Below are 19,675 nucleotides of genomic sequence, written 5' to 3' on the forward strand. Positions count from 1 at the left end.
GGTTAGACTTGGCGGTGTACCTGTGGCAGTCTGCAGACTGACAGGCACATAGTGGTGCCTGGGGATTGGCATACAGGGAGAGTTCTGAAGGTCCTCTGTGCTGGGATGGGAGATGCCTGACTTGAGTACTTTCTGTTTGGGTTTTTTTTTAAGCACGTGGTTAATTCCTGGATCCTAGACCTTGCTATAAAAGAGTTTCTGAGGCTTTTCCTCTTGCTCTCGAGTTGGCTCTTAGAGGCAGCTGCTCTCAGAAGCATTTCCTGGTTGATAGTAAACGAAAGTGAGACTCCACCTCCTTTGCCTAAGCGCTTCGCCTGCCTCTCAGTAAGCAGCTGCCTGGCTGACATGGGCCACTGCAGCGACCCAGACAGGAGCATGTCCTCCATGCCAGCCCTGGGGGGCCCCAGCGCCGGGCAGACCTGTGTGCTCATCCTGATCTTCACGGTGCTGCTGCAGTCCCTCTGTGTGGCCGTGACGTACCTGTACTTCTCCAATGAGCTGAAGCAGGTGAGTACAGTGCACCCCGTCCTGCAGCCTGGTAGCAACTGCAGGCTAACTCCCTCTCCTTGCTTTCTCAGACTGGCTGCTCCTTGAAAACTTTGCTGTGTGAGAAAATGCTCCCTTCCTCAGTCAGTAGACTGGAATTGCAAATGCCTGTGGTTCCTGAGAGCTTTATCAGAGTCTAGGTTCAGAGGACTGCAGAAAGCAGTTGCATTGTCAGGATGATTATTGCAGTAGCAGCGGACAGGACTCAGGGGCTCGGAGGGTGCAGGGCAGGAGGGGAGTTCTGGTTCATGCTGAGGAAGAGAGGCAAGGGCAGGGTCCTCCATTCAGCCTTCTTGGAGCGCCAAATTGTGTAGTGGGGAGCGCTGTGGGTTCACAATTCTGCTTGTGGGTGTCTAAAAAAACATGTATTTGGTTACGCTGGCTATTGCTACCACTCAAGAATGCTTTGTAGTTCTTGGCTCATGAATTCTAGAGTGAGGATGCCTTGCACCAGGGCAATTACACTTCTGGGATCCAGTGGGAGTGCTCAGGGAATCTTTGTTAAATGAAGAACAGCCTTCACAAACGTAATAGGAGTCACTGATATGCAAGCAGAAGGGGTAGAGTTTGCATGAGGGCTAAGGAAGCCTTCTTGTGTTGCAGGTGAGCTAATGCAAGTGGCCTCTCAGACAGGTGTGGCGGAAAAGTCAGACCTGTTGACTGTTTGCACAGACAGAAATACTCTGCATGTACTATTTACTTATCTTTGGACTTCAGAGCTGTTGACCAGGATCGAGTCTTTCCTCTCACTCCTTTCTTTTACATGTCTGTGCCTTCAGAGAGAGGAATTTTTAGGTAAAATAGTATGTGGGCAAACTAAAATCAGAAGCAAGCAGCAATGGCAGGCTTCTGCTCCCTACAAGCCTGAGCATGCAAGGGATAGATGAGATTTCTGAGATATTTATTGGCTCTACCTCAGGGGCACTTGTATGTTGACAGTAAGAACACAAAGACCTGCTGTTCTGCCTCGTGCTTGCACAAACCTGTTCCTTGGGTTAAGCCTGCAACAAAGAAATGAACCGATTCAGCATTTGACTGTCCCTGAGAAAATAACTGGCAATAAAACTGCCACGCCATGCCTGTGAACATTCTAGGCACAAATGCAAACAGATCCAACTGTATTGACTATTAAACTCCTAGAAGTGGGAGTGCAAAAGTTCTGAAAATAAACCAACTCAGTTTTTTTATTGCTTCTGTGTGTTTTGACCAATAATGTATAGTAGAGACTTAACGAGCTGGGAAGATCTTTGGACAGCCATATACAATCCCAATCCCCTTTTTATGAACAAGGACACACTGCCCTCCCAGAGAGCTGTATTGTCTGGACTCAGTCAAGGCTTTGGAGACAGAGCGTGGACTATATCCAGGCACCCACAGCATGTTTTTCCTCTCCAGCAGTGTCCAAATGGTCAACATAACTCACTGATTCTTTATTGAGCTGACCTAGGCAGTTGCCTATTTTTTAAAAAATACAGCTTAAAGGGTTTTTTAAATACAAATGGAATTTTGAATTTTCCCAACTCACACATATTTTTCCTGATTACATATAAACATGAAAAAGCTTCCTAGAGACGTGCATTATCTTTTAATTTTTAAATTTGTACTTGAAATGGAGAGAGGAAGAGAGACACAGAAGGGAGAGCTCACCTCCATCCACTGGTTCACTTTTTTAAAAATTATTTTATTATTGTTTTATAATCCCAGAGCTCCATAGGCTCTGAGATTTCCCATTCCCCCTCTTCAAGTTCCCTCAAGCCCCTTTGATTTTCCCTCTAGTATTACAATGGGTGGTCCTTCATGAGCAGTCGTAAGTCCGTCATGTTGCTATTGAAGTGTTTACTGGCAATGTAGACATGGACAATGTGAGAGAGTCCAGCACCCTACTGTTAGGGTATTTTCAGCTGTTTCGCTGGGAGTCCATCTTTGGTCTGTGTGCATAAAGACACACTGAACTGTGCCTCTGCATCTGGCCATGTCCGTCTCCACTGCACTTCTATTATAAACCACCTTAAATACAGAGCCAGTGAACACAGTCCACAAAAGGGAGAAAATAGGAAATTTTCATCAACACGAAGTTAACGAACATGCTGTAAAAATACCAATGCATTGCTAGAGGGATAAAAATAGAAAATAAAAAGACTTGTAAAAATTGATGCCACTGCATGACCCATGTGGCGCTGAAAAAATTACAATAAAAAGTAGAACATAATTACCCATAAACTGCAGCAAAAACAGTGTTGAAAGAGAAATTTACAATCTCAGGTGTTTATAAGCAATCAAACCGTTTCTTATGGATGATCAATTAATGAATTACTAAAGCGAACTAAAAAAAAAGATACAAATAACTAGGAAGTGCAGTAAGGTAAAATTCACAGCAAAAATAATTAGATTTGACACCACAAAACTGTAAATTGAAACAAGAAAGGACCATTCCCTAAGAAGATAAGCAAAATAACCCTTAGCCATGTTAGCAATGAGCATCACACTGGTTTACTTTTCAAATGCCCTCAGCAGCCAGGGGTGGGCCAGGCTGAAGCCAGAAGCTGGAAAGTCCATCTGAGCCTTCCACAGGGTGGCAGGACTCCAAGCACTTAGGACCTCATCTGCTGCCTCCCAAGATGCACACCGGCAAGGAGCTGGAATCAAGCGTGAGGCCAGTCTCAAACCAAGCCACTCTGATGTGGGTATCCCAAGTGGAGCATCACTGCATGACACCTCTGCCTTACCGCTATATTATCTTTAACTTCCACTCTGAATGCCCCTTTGTACACATGCATAGGAATTCAACCAGAATACTAGTAAGGGAGATCAATGAACAGATATTAACAATTATTATCTGCCAGAAACTTCCGCATTTCCCTGCCTCAGACTCAGGGCAGTCCTAGACAACTACCACATCTGTGAAGGCACCAGGAGTGATCTCAATGGACACTCACTTCTTGGAAGCAGGGGCTTCTGGGGCTGCAGGCCTAGTGGACAAGGTATACATGCACATAGCGCACACACTGCCCTGTCCCTCACCCAGTTGTGGTTAGCCTGCAGGAAATTCATGACTAATGCGAGGAAACTGTGATGGCATCAAGGAAGAGAAATTCGTATCACATTAAGAATCATTCACATTCCCAGAAGAGCCACAGCCCCAATGCAGCTAGTCACCAGCATTGACCAAGATCTGCGGAAGCAGCTGCCATGTTAGGGCCAGCCCTTGGTCTCTGGATTTCTATTGTTGATAAATCAATACTTATGCATAAAAATGTCTAAAAAGACAAAAGCAAGGCATTTGATCACTGTGATCCCTAGATGATAGAATTAGAACTGTCTTTTCACCTTTTATTTTTCTAGAAATTAATCTTTATTGTGAATGTCACAAAACATGCCATTGCCATGACTTTCATACACACAATTTTACAGTTCTTTAAAAATATGTATTTATTTGAAAGGCATAGCTGCAGAGAGAGAAGGGAAGAAAGGAACAAATCTTCCATTTGATGTTTCATTCTTCAAATGGCTGCAAGAGCTGGGCTGGGCGCCCGACAAGGTAACCTAGTGACTAAAGTTCTTGCGTTGCATGCACCAAGATCCCATATGGGCTCCAGTTCATGTCCCAGCTGCTCCACTTCCCTTCCAGCTCCCTGCCTGCAGCCTGGGAAAACAATAGAGGCCAGCCCAAAGCCTTGGAACCCTGAACTTGACCCAGAAGAATCTCCTGGCTCCTGGCTTTGGATCGGCTCATCTCTGGCCATTGCCGCCACTGGGAAAGCGAGCCAGGACAGAAGATCTTTCTCTCTATCTCTCCTTCACTCTGCAAATCTGCCTTTCCAATAAAAATAAATAAATATTAAAAGAGAGAGAGACACAGAGAGAGAGAGCACGCTTGGGTTAGACTAGGCCAAACCCAGAGACCTACAATTCCATTAGTGTTTCCTAGCTGGCAGGCAGGGGTGAAGCCTTTGGGCCATTGACTGTTTTCCCAGGTGCATTATCAGGGAACTAGATTGGAGGTGGAGCAACCAGGAATTGAACTGAAACTGCTTGTGGGGTGCTGGCTCACAGTCAGGAGCTTAGCCACTGTACCATAATGCTGTCACCTTTAAAACATAAATCTTAACAACCATTGTACACACAATCTGATCTTGACCTTGCAAACAAGAGAAGTCATCCAAAGCTTAACTAGGAGGAAGGATTTGTTTGGTTTCATTTTACCTTTCTACTAGGTTAGATTTTCTCTATGTTTAGGACAGTGTTCTTTCACTTGTCCGTGTTTTCCGGGCTGCCTGTATACCCGGAATGCATGCAGTCTTCATTAACTTTGAGAAATAATGATGCCACTTTACTTTGCTAACCACCCATCTATACATACTCAGGTCCTTACTTAATTTTCTCAGTTCCCCACCCACGTCTGGCAAGTGTTTGTGGAAAGTCCCAGGGACCGTACTGTGAAGACTAGGTAGCAATAGGTGCAGTCTTGATCAGGCCCTAGATTGCTAAATCCCCTCTGGTATTTCCCTCCGACCCAACTGCAGCCCACACGGTGGGTCCTGCAAGCCACTGTCCCACAGCTGCCTACTCTGCCACTTCCTGAGCTCGTGGCATGCTCACCGTGTTCTGAAGAGACAGCATCCAGCTGCTGGTAAGTGAGAAGTGAACTGGGTCCTGTACACCACTGTGGCCCAACCAGTTACAGAGACTGAGAGCTTGCTTGCTTGGTTTGACTTAACTAAACCACTTGTGCCAGCAACACGAGTGCAGGGTGCAAGAAAAGCTGGCTCTTCCTGCAAACACCCTTGGGACTTTGGAACTGCTTCAAACACTGCCTCCTTTATTGTCTGATTAAGTTCCTTCATTCAAAAAGTGTTTCAGCCCCCAAGCTGGAGACACAACTAGATGTACACAGCAGGGAACTCTCTGTGTACATGAGCGCTCTTGGGCAAGGAAGTGTAATCTGACCCCATTGCCGGTCATACCTTGGATGGCCTCGGCGTTTACCCGTGGCTGCACCTCGTAGGAGAGGTTCTTTTCTTATAGTTGAAAACAGGAAAACAGAAAGTAAAGAAACAGCTTGTTTAAAAGAAAAATGAATGTTCCATGCCTGAGTGTGTGGAAGGAATTTATTAACTCGATTTGCATGTTTCCACTTTGGTCACCCGGATCACAAAATCAAAGAGTTATAAGTCTGGGAACAGAACCATGTGATGTGGGCTGGTACCTTTCCTACAAATTGGCTGTTTTTATTTAAAATGAAATTTTTAGGAAAGAGCAGATTTCATGAAATCTTATCCATCTCCATGGCTTGCAATGGCCTAAGTTCAAAGAAGACAGAATGACCTTGTCCTGTTTGTTTCCTCACATAAGTTAACTCAGCAGATTTTCACAAGGAACATAAATGTCTCTTAAATCCTGGTGGTTACAAATATCAAACGAAATGGGAAAGAAGGAAAAAAATTCTGGTGTCATGTAAACTTACTCTGGTTTGGTTTAATAATCTGTCAGCTTCACAACATATTCTGGGTAGATTGGAGGGGGTGTGTGTGTGTGTGTGTAGCAACCAAGGACTCACTCTGACAAGTAATGGCTTTGTTGACAATGTTCTGGCTGTTGTAAATGTTTATTCTTTTCTTTCCCTTTCTTTGTATTGTTATTCCTGTCTCTTGCTGTAAATATTTATTCATAATCAGAAGGAGGAAGCAAACTTTTAAATGTGTTTAAGATCTGTACAGACAAGTCCTTGGCTAGCATCACAATTAATGAGTCACTGAACAGTTGCTAGGGATACCATGATCTAGACCCTGCCATGCTAAAAGAAAGAAATCACCTATTCAGGCCAGTCAAAGAAGCAGAATATTACCCATACCCGGTCATGGGATTTGGCTAATTTTTATTTAGGACCCAGACTTTTAAGTTGAGTCTACTGCTCTCCTTATGGGTTTCTAGGTTGAAAGTGAGATGGAGGCACCTCAGAAGTCATTACATCAGACCGGCTCAAAACTGATGAGGAGCATTCACAGAGGGGCAAGAGACTTTTTATGGGGCATGTTACTATTTAGTGAGGGAGCAGAGAAGGACTCATAACCCAGAAGTCTTGAGTCACACCCTATCCACACACATATTCAAAATGCAAAGGTCAGGCCTGGCAGCCAAAAAACACCCCTGAATCTCTTCTCGGTTTCTGCTGTTTTAACTTCCAGGTGAACGAAACCAAACAGCACTTGTGCGTAATAATGTGCTGTTTTCTGTCTCAACGCAGATGCAGGACAAGTACTCCCAAAGTGGCATTGCTTGTTTCTTAAAGGAAGATGACAGCTCTTGGGACTCCATTGACGAGGAGAACATCAACAGCCCCTGCTGGCATGTCAAGTGGCAACTGCGTCAGTTCGTTAGAAAGGTGGGTAGCCTCATCAAGAGCCTTTGAGGGCTGGAGGAGAAGGACTAACAAGGATGGCCATGTCTAGATTCATATTGCAGATGAGGAAACTGAGGCCCTGTGTTTGACTTCTCCCAAATTCGCAGAACTAGGAAAAAGTGGCACCAGACAACCCAGGCTGACTCTGGTCTAGAGTTTGTTCCTCCGTACAGAGACTCTGGTCTCGCCAACTGGGCCAGAGACAAGGCAGTGTGCTTAACGTTCCACAGTCATAAAAGCAGTGTATGCAATATTTGTCTTCATTCAAAAGCGGTCAAATAATGTTTCATAGTCTTCCCACTGTTTATATTCCAAAATATGTTTATTTTTATATGATGAAGAAAGAAGAAAGAAAGAGATACTTGGAGAAATGACGGCATCTTGCGTAACTGTCAATTAATGACGAATTACAAACATCAATCTCCTGATGGAAGCTGCTCAAACATGGTTCCTAACAGAAACATTAGATTAGCTGGCAATTGATTTTACTTTCAGCACAGTGACAGATCTTTATCTTTTTTGTAAGATTGTGTTTAATACTATTAGCCTTCTGTATTCCTGAAAAGATCAAGGAAGATATAAACACACTCTGGTAGCCATGAAACACCAAACATACCACTATTGTTCTAACAGTCTGAAGGTGGATTGTTTAAGAAATATTTGTAATTCCATTATTTTTCTTGCCCAGAATCTTTTTCCCATAGAAACCATTAATGTTGGTGGTTAGAGCTCCCGTTTAGAACTCTAAGAGAGTTCAAAGTAGAACTCAGACATCTCCTATAAGGTTGTCTTTGTACGAAGGTGGAATTGAACTTCCACCTGTAAGTCTTATGTGTTGAGTCAGTGGGTCAAAGGGATGAGGACCAGGCAAAGACTTGGCTGGGGAAGGTTCCTGAGAAAACAGAAGTAGAACTCCAGAAGTAGAACAGAAGTAGAACTGGGATTAGGGGCTGGCAACCCAGCAGTGGAGAGACACAGAATTGGGTAGAAATCTGGAGACTTGGAGGGGGCTGGATGCTGGGGCCATGAGTGGAGAGAAGGACATGTGGGGACTGCTTGGGCCCATGACCTGCCTGTTCATCTTCCTCAGCATACACAGAGTAGGGAGAGGGCAGCAAAGGCGGGCCAGAAGGAAGAAGACTTTTCTATTTGTTTCAGACACATCCATTGAACAGGCCATTTCCAATAAACATCCTATGCAAATAGATGAGGAAATTGAAGTTTAGTTCAGTTAGAGCTAGTGTTTGCAACTGACATATTTGAATCTAGGCCATCTGACCTTGCCAATATCCACTAGTTCTGCCCCCACACTGAGGAAATGACTTTCTTCCCTTCTTGTGGCTTCTCCTTCCTGTCCCACAACGACAGAAGAGAGAATAAGAACTAGAGAAAGAGAGAAACGAGAGAGAGAAAAATCTGGGTAACATAAGACAGAGCAAACAAGAAAGAAATATATGTGAAAGAAGAGAGACACAGACAAGGAGAAACACACACACATATACATACACACACAGAGAAAGAGAGAGGCAAAGTTACAGAGGCGCTGGAGCCTGGTACAATGGGTAAGTGGGCTAATGCTCCCCCTGCAAGCACCAGTATCCCATATGGGTGCCAGTTCATGTCCCAGCTGTCCCACTTCCCATCCATGTTCCCTGTTTGTAGCCTGGGAAAGCAGAGAGGATGGCCCAAAGTCTTGGGACCCTGCAACTGTGTGGGAGACTCAGAAGAACCTCCTGGCTACTAGATTTGGATCAGCTCAGCTCTGGCCATTGAGGCCATTTGGGGAGTGAAACAATAAATGGAAGATCTTTCTGCTTCCTCCTCTGTATAAATATGCCTTTCCAATAAAAATAGTTATTAGAATAATAATAATAATAGCAGCAGCAGCTCTGGTTTTGCCTTTTTGCGAACCAGTTGTTGGCAGTGGTTAGTACAGGGAAGGAGTTTTATGAGATGTTCAGCAAAGTTAGGGGACCTTGGTGGATTGTGATGTTGAGCATGTCTCAGCCACATTCCATGATATGAGAGCATGTCATGGTATTGCCAGGGTATGTCTACCTTCATTTGTAGAGGAAGAATTATAGCATTCACCCTGGGGATGTGGGTCTGTCTGGCCTTTTCAAGCCCACTTTCCTCCACACACACACACCTTGCCCACGGCAGGTGATATGCCATGGCTGCCTTACCCGTCAGCCACACAGACACGCTGGGAGCACTGGGCCAACTTGACTGGGAAGATGGCCCCGCCCTCCTACTGCTTAAGATGTAGCCTTTCAAGGACTTGATCCGGAAACAGCTTTCCCAGGCAGAGGACCATCCACTGATCATCAGGTGGAAATCTTACTCAATATCCCCCCAGCTCCTGTCCCACTCTGCTTGAACAACTTAAAGCTTGCTAGGTTGGTATGTTACATAGAAATTTCTCATTGGATATCAGCAAAAAGACTCATAGGCATTCTTAGTTTCAATTCTTACAGAAATTAACAAGCTTTATTCAATACTATTTGCAGATGATTTTGAGAACCTATGAGGAAACTATTGCTTCGGTGGAAGGTAGTATGCTTTTGTTGTTATTTACATTTTCTAATGTCAACCTCATAGCAAGGTGAATGGCTCTTCATTCTCCTTCACCCCGCTGCCATCCACACACCCCAAGCTGACCTGCTGCTCTGTGTTACACGCTACTGTCAAGTTTCTTTCTTCTCTGCTTTGGCAGCCGGGAAACTCAGAACCAGATTTATGTCCCATTGTGTGTGGCCACGACTTAATTCAACTTCATCTTCTTTTTCCTATGGGAATTTTTCTTTCACTGCAGTTTCTTCCTTTCTCTATTTTGATCTGAAAATGTGCTACAAATAAGGCATCGTACGTTATTTCAGCAGCATAACAGGAAACAAAGGATTCTAAGACTCTGAAAGTTGGCTCTAGGCCTCTTATGAAAGAGTCCCTTATTCCACTACTTCCATAGTCCCCAACTGCCCCTACCATCTTCCGTCTATCTTTCTATCATCCACAATCCTCACCGTGTGGTCCCTACCCATGGCTACCTTCCTTCCGTCTATCTTTCTATCACACACAGTCCTCACCCATGGCTACCTTCCTGTCATAACCCATCTTCTCATGGCCTACATCCGATATTGGCACCGTTGGCTAGGTTAGTTTCTTCCATCTGGGTTCTTTCGTTCTCATTCTCTCCTTCCCCTTCATAGCTCATCAACTAGTTTTTCCCAGAGGCCCTTCCTGGCTATTCTGCTCTCTGCCCTTTCTATCACATGTACTTTGCATGCATGTCTTAAATACCCATTCATCCTGGACAGAAACAACAAATACCAAATAGATGCAAGAGTCTCATTGACCATTCATTCTTCTTCAATTTCATCACCTGCTCTCAATTCTCTCTGCTACACGTCTAAAGTGAGGCCTCCCGTTCTCCTGTTCTCTGGAAACTTGTCTGCTAGCATCCAACCTTCTCACCTTCTATCAGATCTTTCTTGGCCACAGGTTGGCTTAAAGCACAACACATGCTTTTCCTTTCCTTGAACAAAAGCTCTCGAGGGGGAATCTTTCCATGTCGGGTGAAGTTCCAATGTTAGCCTAAGATATAGATCTTCTAGAGTTTGGTTCCTCATCCAAGCCAGAAACCTAATTTCTCAGAGGCTCTGTCCTAGGAATATTTTGTATATCCTGCTTGGGAATTCTGTGCTAGCACTTTGAGGATGCTTGTCTCTCTTCCCTACAGGCTCCTAGCCTTCCAATCTTACCTTGTTTGGACATTCATCTTTGCACATCTGTTTGTGTGTGTGTGTGTGTGTGTGTGTGTTTTGTTGTTGTTGTTGCTATTGCTGTTGTTGTGGCTGTAGCTCTTTCTCCTTATCCCTAGAAGTGTGCCTAGAGCCGGTGCTATGGGACTTTGGTTGCTTGGAGCAAGTGAGTGGAAGGGGCTCAGTGCCATCTCCTTTCTAAACTCTCCTGACCTCAGCTCTCCCAAACTAGGAACATTTCCCCTCTATGAGAACCTGTGACTCCTTATTTCTATTTATAACCGATACATTTGTGCCTTCTAGTTCATATTTCCATAAAAGATGGTCAGTTCCTTGAGGACTCAGTTAATTGAATCAGTGACTAAACTTTGTGTCCCTATAGGCATGGTGTAGTACCATTGCCTGGCAATTTTTATTTGATTAAAGAATGCAATTTACTTTAATAACCAACGAAAGCACACTGGGGAAATTCAAGCTGAATTTTTAAGGGAGTCTTCCGTTGAATTTTTTTGTTGTGTTTTTGAGTATATATGTATTTAAAATTTTAAAATACCTTGGATGGTGGTCTATAAATGTTTTACTTAGTATGATCTAATTAATTAGCAATTTATGTGTTCCTGTAAGGGACAGTATAATAAGCATGGTAGTTTCTATTCTCTTTTTTGGGTTGAGAGGGATGGTTGCAGGCTGGCTACTGAAACCGGTTTGTAGCATCAATGGACAATCACTGTCATTGCTGTGCCTGTCGGGTCAGTAGTTGTTATCAAAGTGAAAAAGATAACTGAAGTGGCTAACATTGGTACTGCTCTGGTTGTTTCTATACATAACTCAAAGTGAGAATTTACCAATACCTGGTTTCTGATGCACTGCAAACCACACAGCAAGATCATTCCAAGGCCATAGTTACTGGATTTTTTCTTTCTTTTTTTTTTTTTTTTCTTGTCAAGGAGTCATGATCTTTACTTTGTTGTTTTCTATTTGGACCTTATCTCTGAGATGCTGATCAGTTTTGATCCACCTTACTGCTGCTTCTTCCCATTTGAAGTATTTTCCAGAATAAACCTAAATTGAAGCAGACCATCAAATGTAGGGTGTTTTCATGAACACTAAGAGAATCAACCTTGAAGCCTGAGTGCTCGCAGTGCCTAAAGGGCAATGGTTGTGACCAGTAACGTGTTTGCGAACTGGATTGGTGAACTGATGATGTCTCATCACTTCTGTTTCAGTAAAGCCACAAACTATGTTGGAAAAGAATCAAGCTGTTCCTGCCCTAGTAAGGGCAAGTGGCATTCAGAGAGTAGCAGCACACATAACTGGGACCAGCCTGAGAGGCCGCATCACAGTCCCCACTCCAGGTAAGAGAAGCAGCACCTGGCAGAAAGGTAATGGGAGAATTGCTTCAAATAATTTCTATTTTTAACATTTACTTGCAAAGTTCGTATGCCTGCAAAGTTACATGCAAAATGCTCAGGAACAATCGAATCTTTGACTGACTGCTTTCAAAAGTTAGCTTACAGACAAATAGCCCAATTACTGCCATGGCAAATTACGAAGTGAGAAAGTTTTATCTTTGAAGTTCCCAAACTACCATTTTTGCTTCCTGCTTTTTTAAAAAGCAATTTGTTCTCTCTTATAATGATTTCTTGTATAACTTTGCACGTTCCCTCTCTGTACACTCGTCAAATCATGCTTCACTCTGAACACTTTCAATCATGTAATTCTTCATGATCAATTCCCAGGAACACGTAGCTGCATTTATATTAGTTGAGCCATGGGGAATTGCCAGTGGTTGACCACTCTTCACTTAGGAAAATGTCAGTTTGATATAGCTTACATACGATCAGTTTGATTCTCACCTGTGGAAAAGCTTTCAATATAGTGCTGTGACGCTGTTTGGGTCTTACATTACAAATACTCATGATGGAATTCCAGTTCCTCCTCACCAGTAGAAAACTGCCCTCTTTAAAACTTGCTTCCAAACTCACATAACATACAATCAGCCATGTTAAAGAGCCCAACTAGTGTAATTATTGCATTCACAGTGTTGGGATACCAAGACTGTCTCCATCCAGAAAGTTTCTGACACATACTCTTTCAGTTAATAAAGAAACAAAGTTACTGGATGAAATTTATTATTTCCTCACATTTGACTCGCTGTGTTCTCATTTTCCTGCATTAAGATCTGCACAGCCCTGAATACATTCTCTTCCTGTTTGTTCTTCAAGGTCACTCCTATGATGCCTTCTTCTATCCCTTTACACTTCCAGTCTTGCATTCCCATCCAATCCATGTTTGTTTCAAGTAAATCATTTATGCAAGTGAAGGTTATATTTCTTTATGTTCAAAGTACAGTTAATCCATAGCTCATAAAATAGTGAAGATTAACTAACACATGCAAATGTCTAGTCCACCGAAAGTCTTTAATATTTGCTTTTATTATAATGAAGTTTTATCCCAAATTAGAGAAACTCTGGACATCAGTTTAACACATGAAAAGGTTATTTTGGAGGCTTTGTTTTTGTCTCTGTTTTGCTTTTTTTTTTTTTTCTGAGCAGTTTCCTTCCTGGTATTTCTGCATTCCTATTTTAAAAATGATTAACATGCTTTGTTTACAAGTGAGGTCATTAGTATGTTATCCTTTGTCTTTGATATTTATTAACAAATCTGATAGTGTTTCAAGCACTTAAAAAACTCAGTTTTATACCAATCATGAAGATAAACCCCAAGTTTTAAAGAAACAACACACTTCTTAAATTTTTTTGCAGAGTGCTTTCATTCAAAAAGCTCAGAGTTGGGCTCAGCAGCATGGCCTAGTGGCTAAGGTCCTCGCCTTGATCCCATATGGCCGTTGGTTCTAATCCCAGCAGCTCCACTTCCTCTCTATCTTTCCTCCTCTCAGTATATCTGACTTTGTAATGAAAATAAAATAAATCTTAAAAAAAAAAAAAGCTCAGAGTTAACAATTCGGGGATCTGTGGAGCTTTAAAGTTTGGCTCCCTTGCCAAACTTGGTGCCTCCTATTTTGGACTTGAGATGCCCTCTGCTTGGATGGCACCTTGGCCCTAAAGAGCTAAAGAAGTTCAAAACAGTCTCATAGGAAGAAGTTCTAAGCTCTAGGCTTTAAGGAATAGATGACATTTCTTTCGGATTCTTTCTAAATCATGATTTTGAGTTTGCTCACGTAAAAGAGAAGAAGGAATTCAGATGCTTACTTCCACCAAAAAGCAAAAATTGCAGTTTAAATGACCTGTCCCCTGTGCCATGCCACCACAGCCAAGTGTGATGGGTGTGGCCTAAGTAGCAGGTAAGATACACAAGGCTCCCTGTGTAAGTCACAGAAATGTAGTGTTGGTCTCTCTATGACAAGAAGTTTTAATCCATGTGAGACCAAATAAATAAGAAGAGTGATAATATATCTAAAATCTCTAAAGTCTCAATAAAAGTATGGACTGGCCGCAGCTGCTGAAACACTCCGTGCGTTGCCATAACTTGCTTCTATTAACATTCTCTCTAATCTTCATTCAGGCTCCAAGGATGGAAAGACTTTGGGCCAGAAAATAAACTCCTGGGAGACATCAAGGAAAGGGCATTCATTTCTGCACAATTTTCACATGAGGAATGGAGAGCTGGTTATCCATCAGCCGGGATTTTATTACATCTATTCCCAGACATATTTTCGATTTCAGGAACTTGAACAAATTTCAGGAACAGTTTCAAAAGAAGAGATCAAAAAGAAAAACAAACAAATGGTACAATACATTTACAAATGGACAAACTACCCTGACCCTATCCTGCTGATGAAAAGTGCTAGAAATAGTTGCTGGTCTAAAGATTCAGAATATGGACTGTATTCCATCTATCAAGGAGGAATATTTGAGCTTAAGGAAAATGACAGAATTTTTGTCTCTGTGACGCATGAGCATCTGGTTGACATGAACCAAGAATCCAGTTTTTTCGGGGCCTTTTTGATTGGCTAGATGGTCTGCAAAGAAAAACAATCCACCTTCTCCTTTGTTCTTCAGGATGATACACTATGAAAATATTTGCAACGAAGGTTACCTGGAATGGCAACCAAAGTAGAGCCTCACTCTCTGCAACGCATCCAGTTGAGTATCTCTGAAAAGATCCTTACTCTAAACTCCTCCCAAGGCTCTACCTAATGCCATTTTACTAGCAGAACTTTAGAGGAGTCTTAGCTTCCAAACTCATATGCAACAATGGAAGAATGTGTCATCATTATCTTCTCGTTGAGAAGGATGGAGAGGACAAGAACAGCGACTCATCCCTTACACAGGAAACCAGCCTGGTAGCTGCCAGGTGGTGTTAACGTTCCCCGGTGGAATCACAAAGTAACTGCGATCACAAACGCAATAAGACAGTTGGTGGAAACAAGTTCCATTCAAAATACAATCATTTTATACAAAAATGTTTAAAATTTTAAAAAAAACCATTGGTGAGCAGGGTACTAGCAAGAACTGGCTCTGAATGATGTTTTGTGTGTTTTCCCTGCTGAAAAGCAGGCTGGACCAATGTACTGATAAAGGACTTCGTAGCAAGTGGTACGTTGCTCACAAACAAGGCAGTTTGGTCCCATGTGAGCAGGAGAGGACATGGGAAAGCAGAAATTGCAGACACAAGCCAATGGGCAGAAAGAGACCCAAATAAAGTCACTCACTGCCCGCGGCCCCTTCCAAGCGATACAGGTTCACACCTGCCTAGGCTGCATCACTGATTTTGACCCTGAATGAAAAGCATTGATCACTGTGATCTTCCAAAATCATAACACAACATATTTTACCATTTAATCTAACTACTTGGGAAGAAAATGACTCAGAGCATGTGTCTAATCCCTAATTACTCTTTTTTTATTTTTCATTTTTGCAGTGAGCAACGCAAGATTTGTGTAAGCCAGAAACCTCCTGCCGCACCAGTCAGGAGGACTCCAAAAGAGGCAGGCCCCTCTAATTGCTATTTCTAAATAACTTTCTAAAGAGCATAAGTTACACTTTTTCATGATACGTCCAAGCATTCACTTAAGTGGAATATGATTAGCTAGGTCTTCAAAAGTGCTCACTAGAATTTAAATGTACAACACGCGAAATACACCTGACACTTTGAACACCCTTACTTTAATTTTTTCACCGTTCCAATCATATTTCATCCTAACAAATCTAAGTATTTGTGGCACTCTTTGAAGTCTTCAAACTAGAATCTAAGCATTGTGATAAGAGGGAATGTTTAGTCTTGCTTCCAACTGTTCCCTAGTACCCAAAATGTAATCCCCCCCAACAAAACACATTTGAGAGGAAAAAACAAAGGATGCCTGAATGAGTATGTAACCACACAGACAATACAGAGAAGGACCATTCTGTTAGCCCCTATACCAAAGGAAGATTGGGGAATAATAGAATATTTTCAATAGACAAGATTTAAACAATAGAAATATTCTGGCAGGGGATATAATTTTACTGAAGACTTAAAAAGAGGAAAAAAAACTAACAGTTTTGATAACATTGTACTTGGAGAATAAAATTAGTTTTTGCTTTATATTTTTTAAAAACTTTTTTTAAAGATTTTTTTTTGAAAGTCAGATATACAGAGAGGAGGAGAGACAGAGAGGAAGATTTTCCATCTGCTGATTCACTCCCCAAGTGAGCCGCAACGGCTGGAGCTGAGCCAATCCAAAGCCAGGAGCTTCTTTCAGGTCTCCCACATGGGTATAGGGTCCAAAAGCTTTGTGCCATCCTTGATTGTTTTCCAGGCCACAAGCACGGAGCTGGATGGGATGTGGGGCTGCTGGGATTAGAACCGGCGCTCATATGGGATCCTGGAGTATGCAAGGTGAGGTCTTTAGCCATTAGGCTACCGCGCCTGACTCTGCTTTATATTTTTATACTAAAAGTGTACAGTAAATTTTTCAATAAAATGAGATAATGCTAAAGCATGTTGTTTTTGGTTTTTTGTGTGCTCACATTTATTTTATGATGCCAATTTTATGATAAACCTCTGTTTGGTGTTATCTTTCATCTGACACATCTTAGAACTGAAACGAACTGTTCACTTTTTACTTAGTAAGCTTAATGGAGGACCCGTATAGTTTATGGCTGCTGCTTTTATGACAGTTTGCATTGTCAAAGTCCTGTTCCCCAAGCACTTCAGACCATAAGTTTATGTGGCAAATGTAGTTAGGATGAAATCAAAGTGGAATAGGTAGGCCCTTACTACAAACTTTTTGCTGTCCTTGTGAGAGGGAAATTTGGAGGCAGAGATATGTAGGAAGGAAGCAAGTAGCCGCGGTCCCCGAAATCAGCGTGATGCAGCCTCTAGTGAGGTTCCGCCCAGCCTCCTTGGCCGGTACCAGTTCAGACGAGATCGGGAGGATTCTCATCCCGAGATGAGGAGGAAGCCCTTGGGAAGGTGCAGCAGCTAATAGAGCTGTTCTAAAGGAGCTGACGCAGCGTGAGTCTTTCCAACCCATAATTACATACCCATCACACAGGTTTGCTTTCCTCAAAACTGATGTTCTGTTGCTGTAGTGCCATTCAACTAATTCAATTTGTATGTGCCATGAGATAAGAACATAAGGTTATCTTTTCACCACTTTAATAGCCAGCTGTCCATCAATTTGTTTTGGAGAAGCCACCCGTTTCCCCACTGATCTTTATTTCATTTCATTTATATACCTGGTACCCATGGGCCTGTTTCTATCATCATTTTATTTTTCCTATTAATCTACTTGTCCATGGTAGCATTCATAACATCCTTTTGAAAAAAAAAAAAACTGGCAAAATGTATAAAGTGCAACCTTTAGAGTTTTAGTCCTTTTCCAGTGTACAACGTGGTGACCCTTAAGATACTAATGTCACCAACTCTCACCACTATGACTGCTATCCCTCCCCAGGATTTATCTGTCATCCCAAACGAAACTGCTGACTGCATTCAACAACAGCTCCCCATCGCCCCGCGCTCAGCTCCCGGTAATCACCATTCTCAATTTCTCTGATTCTGTCTTGGTGTTTCATGTAAGTACAATTATGTGGTAGTTGTGCCTTTGCATCTCACTTGGCTACCTGAGTAGAATATCTTCAGGATTCATCCATATTGCATTTTCAAGGTTTCATAAAGCTCTATTTCATGTACCTACTACTCTCTGGCTTTAAGTACTATTGTTTTACTACAAGACTTTTTCAAGTTTTATTTATTTATTTGAAAGAGTCTATCTCACAGAGAGAAAGAGAGAGACAGAGACAGAAAGAGATCAAATCCTCCACCCACTGACTTACTGCCAGAACGTCTGCAGGACCCAGGGATGAGCCAGACTGACTCCAGGAGCCTGGAACTCTCATCAGGTCTCCCATGTGCACGACAGGGTCCAAAGTACTTGAGCCTTTTGCTTCCTAGGCACAATTGCGGGAAGTTGCTTTGGAAGCGATTTGGCTTAAGGGTGTTTCCTGAAATGGCTAATCCTGCCTTCCCACAAGACCTGACCCTGGCCCAGCTGCCATCTCCTGCACATCTTTCTGTGAGGGATACATTCACCTTGCTTAGCCCTGTGCTTCTAAATAACCTGAGCTTTTCTTATGCCTTAGTTTTTCTCCGTGAATTTAGAAACTTCTTGGACTCTGCATGTACATACGCACATATGTGCATGATCTTGAGAAATTGATGGAATTGCACTGACTTGGTGAATTAACCTGGGGGCAGTTTTTATATTTCAGATATTGATAATTTCCAAACATGACCCATTGTAACTTTTTACTTATTTAGACCTCTGACATTATCTTCAACAGGACTGTACTTTTTTTTTTTTTTTTTTTTGCTATTTTTGCTGTTTTCAGTGGGAGTGATATCTTTTAATTCCATTCTAAAGCAAACAGGCATTCACATGGCCAGGCAGTGATGACCTAACACGGTCCTTGGGAGCGCTGTGTGGATCTGTTCCACTGCTTAGTCTTCAGTGTTAGACTCTGTAAGATGGGCTGGTTGCCATGGCACTCCCACAGCATTCGTGTGATGATCAACAGATGACCTAACGCGGTCCTTGGGAGCGCTGTGTGGATCTGCTCCACCGTTGAGTCCTCAGTATTTGACTCTGTGAGGTGGGCTGGTTGCCATGGCACTCCCACAGGATTCGAGTTCACACCTGAAGTTCTCAGCACAATACCCACTGGGTAGGTACCACTGGTTTGTACCCAGAAACTCTCTTGCTACACTCCCACCCAAACCCTTTTAAAAATAAAAACATTTCTAGTAAAAGAAAATAAAGGATGGAACATAAAAACCAGAAGGGTTATAGTTTTAAACTGACATTTTTAACAATGACATATAATAGTAAACTAGTTTACATTGTAAATCATATAATTTTCATAAAAATTTACTGATTTACATTGTAAATCATATAATTGTAAACTGATCTACATTGTAACGATGATTTATATAATTTAAAACTGATTATAATTTTAAACTGACATTTTTAACAATGACATATAATTGCAAACTGACATCTGAAAATTGACCTACTAAACAACCCAGCCATCGCACTTCTGGGAATATATCCAAAGGGAGCGAAATCTGCATAGGAAAATTGACCTGCAACCCTGCATTTGTTGCAGCACAATCTACAACAGCAAAAACATGGAAACACCCAGATGCCCCTGGAAAGAGGAATGGATAAAAATCTGTGGTATAGCTACTCCATGGAATACTACTCAGCCATTAAAAAGAATGAAATTCTAGCAGGTACAATAAAATACTCCCAATTGAAAACCATATGATCAGTGAAACACATTAATCCCAAAAGAACAAACATCATATATTCTCTGTCATATATAGGGCAATATTCATCAAAATACCAGATTTATACAGTATGCAGGTAAACATATATATATACATATTCATCTAGAGGAATTAGATAATGGAGGCAAGTAAGTCATAAAGTGAAAATACATTGTAATATGCATCTCTGCTC

At 42.1% G+C, this 19,675-nt stretch overlaps 1 protein-coding gene across 1 annotated transcript; it reads left to right on the plus strand.

Annotated features, from left to right (window-relative positions):
- The first annotated feature begins 224 nt into the window (after positions 1-224).
- TNFSF10 (TNF superfamily member 10) lies at positions 225-15,020 on the plus strand. Its single transcript, XM_012928726.3, has 5 exons — positions 225-507; positions 6,791-6,928; positions 9,457-9,499; positions 11,934-12,062; positions 14,233-15,020. Exons 1-5 carry the CDS (start codon positions 346-348, stop codon positions 14,682-14,684), a joined length of 924 nt encoding a protein of 307 aa, XP_012784180.2. The 5' UTR covers positions 225-345; the 3' UTR covers positions 14,685-15,020.
- The last annotated feature ends 4,655 nt before the right edge of the window (positions 15,021-19,675 follow it).

This window comes from Ochotona princeps, chromosome 3, assembly GCF_030435755.1.
Source record: "Ochotona princeps isolate mOchPri1 chromosome 3, mOchPri1.hap1, whole genome shotgun sequence".
Classification (NCBI taxonomy): Eukaryota; Metazoa; Chordata; class Mammalia; order Lagomorpha; family Ochotonidae; genus Ochotona; species Ochotona princeps.

Coding starts and splice junctions, on each gene's coding strand:
- TNFSF10 (XM_012928726.3), top strand. CDS start 346: ATGGGCCACTGCAGCGACCCAGACAGGAGCATGTCCTCCATGCCAGCC. Junction 508..6,790: donor TCTCCAATGAGCTGAAGCAG/GTGAGTACAGTG, acceptor GTCTCAACGCAG/ATGCAGGACAAGTACTCCCA. Junction 6,929..9,456: donor TGCGTCAGTTCGTTAGAAAG/GTGGGTAGCCTC, acceptor TACTATTTGCAG/ATGATTTTGAGAACCTATGA.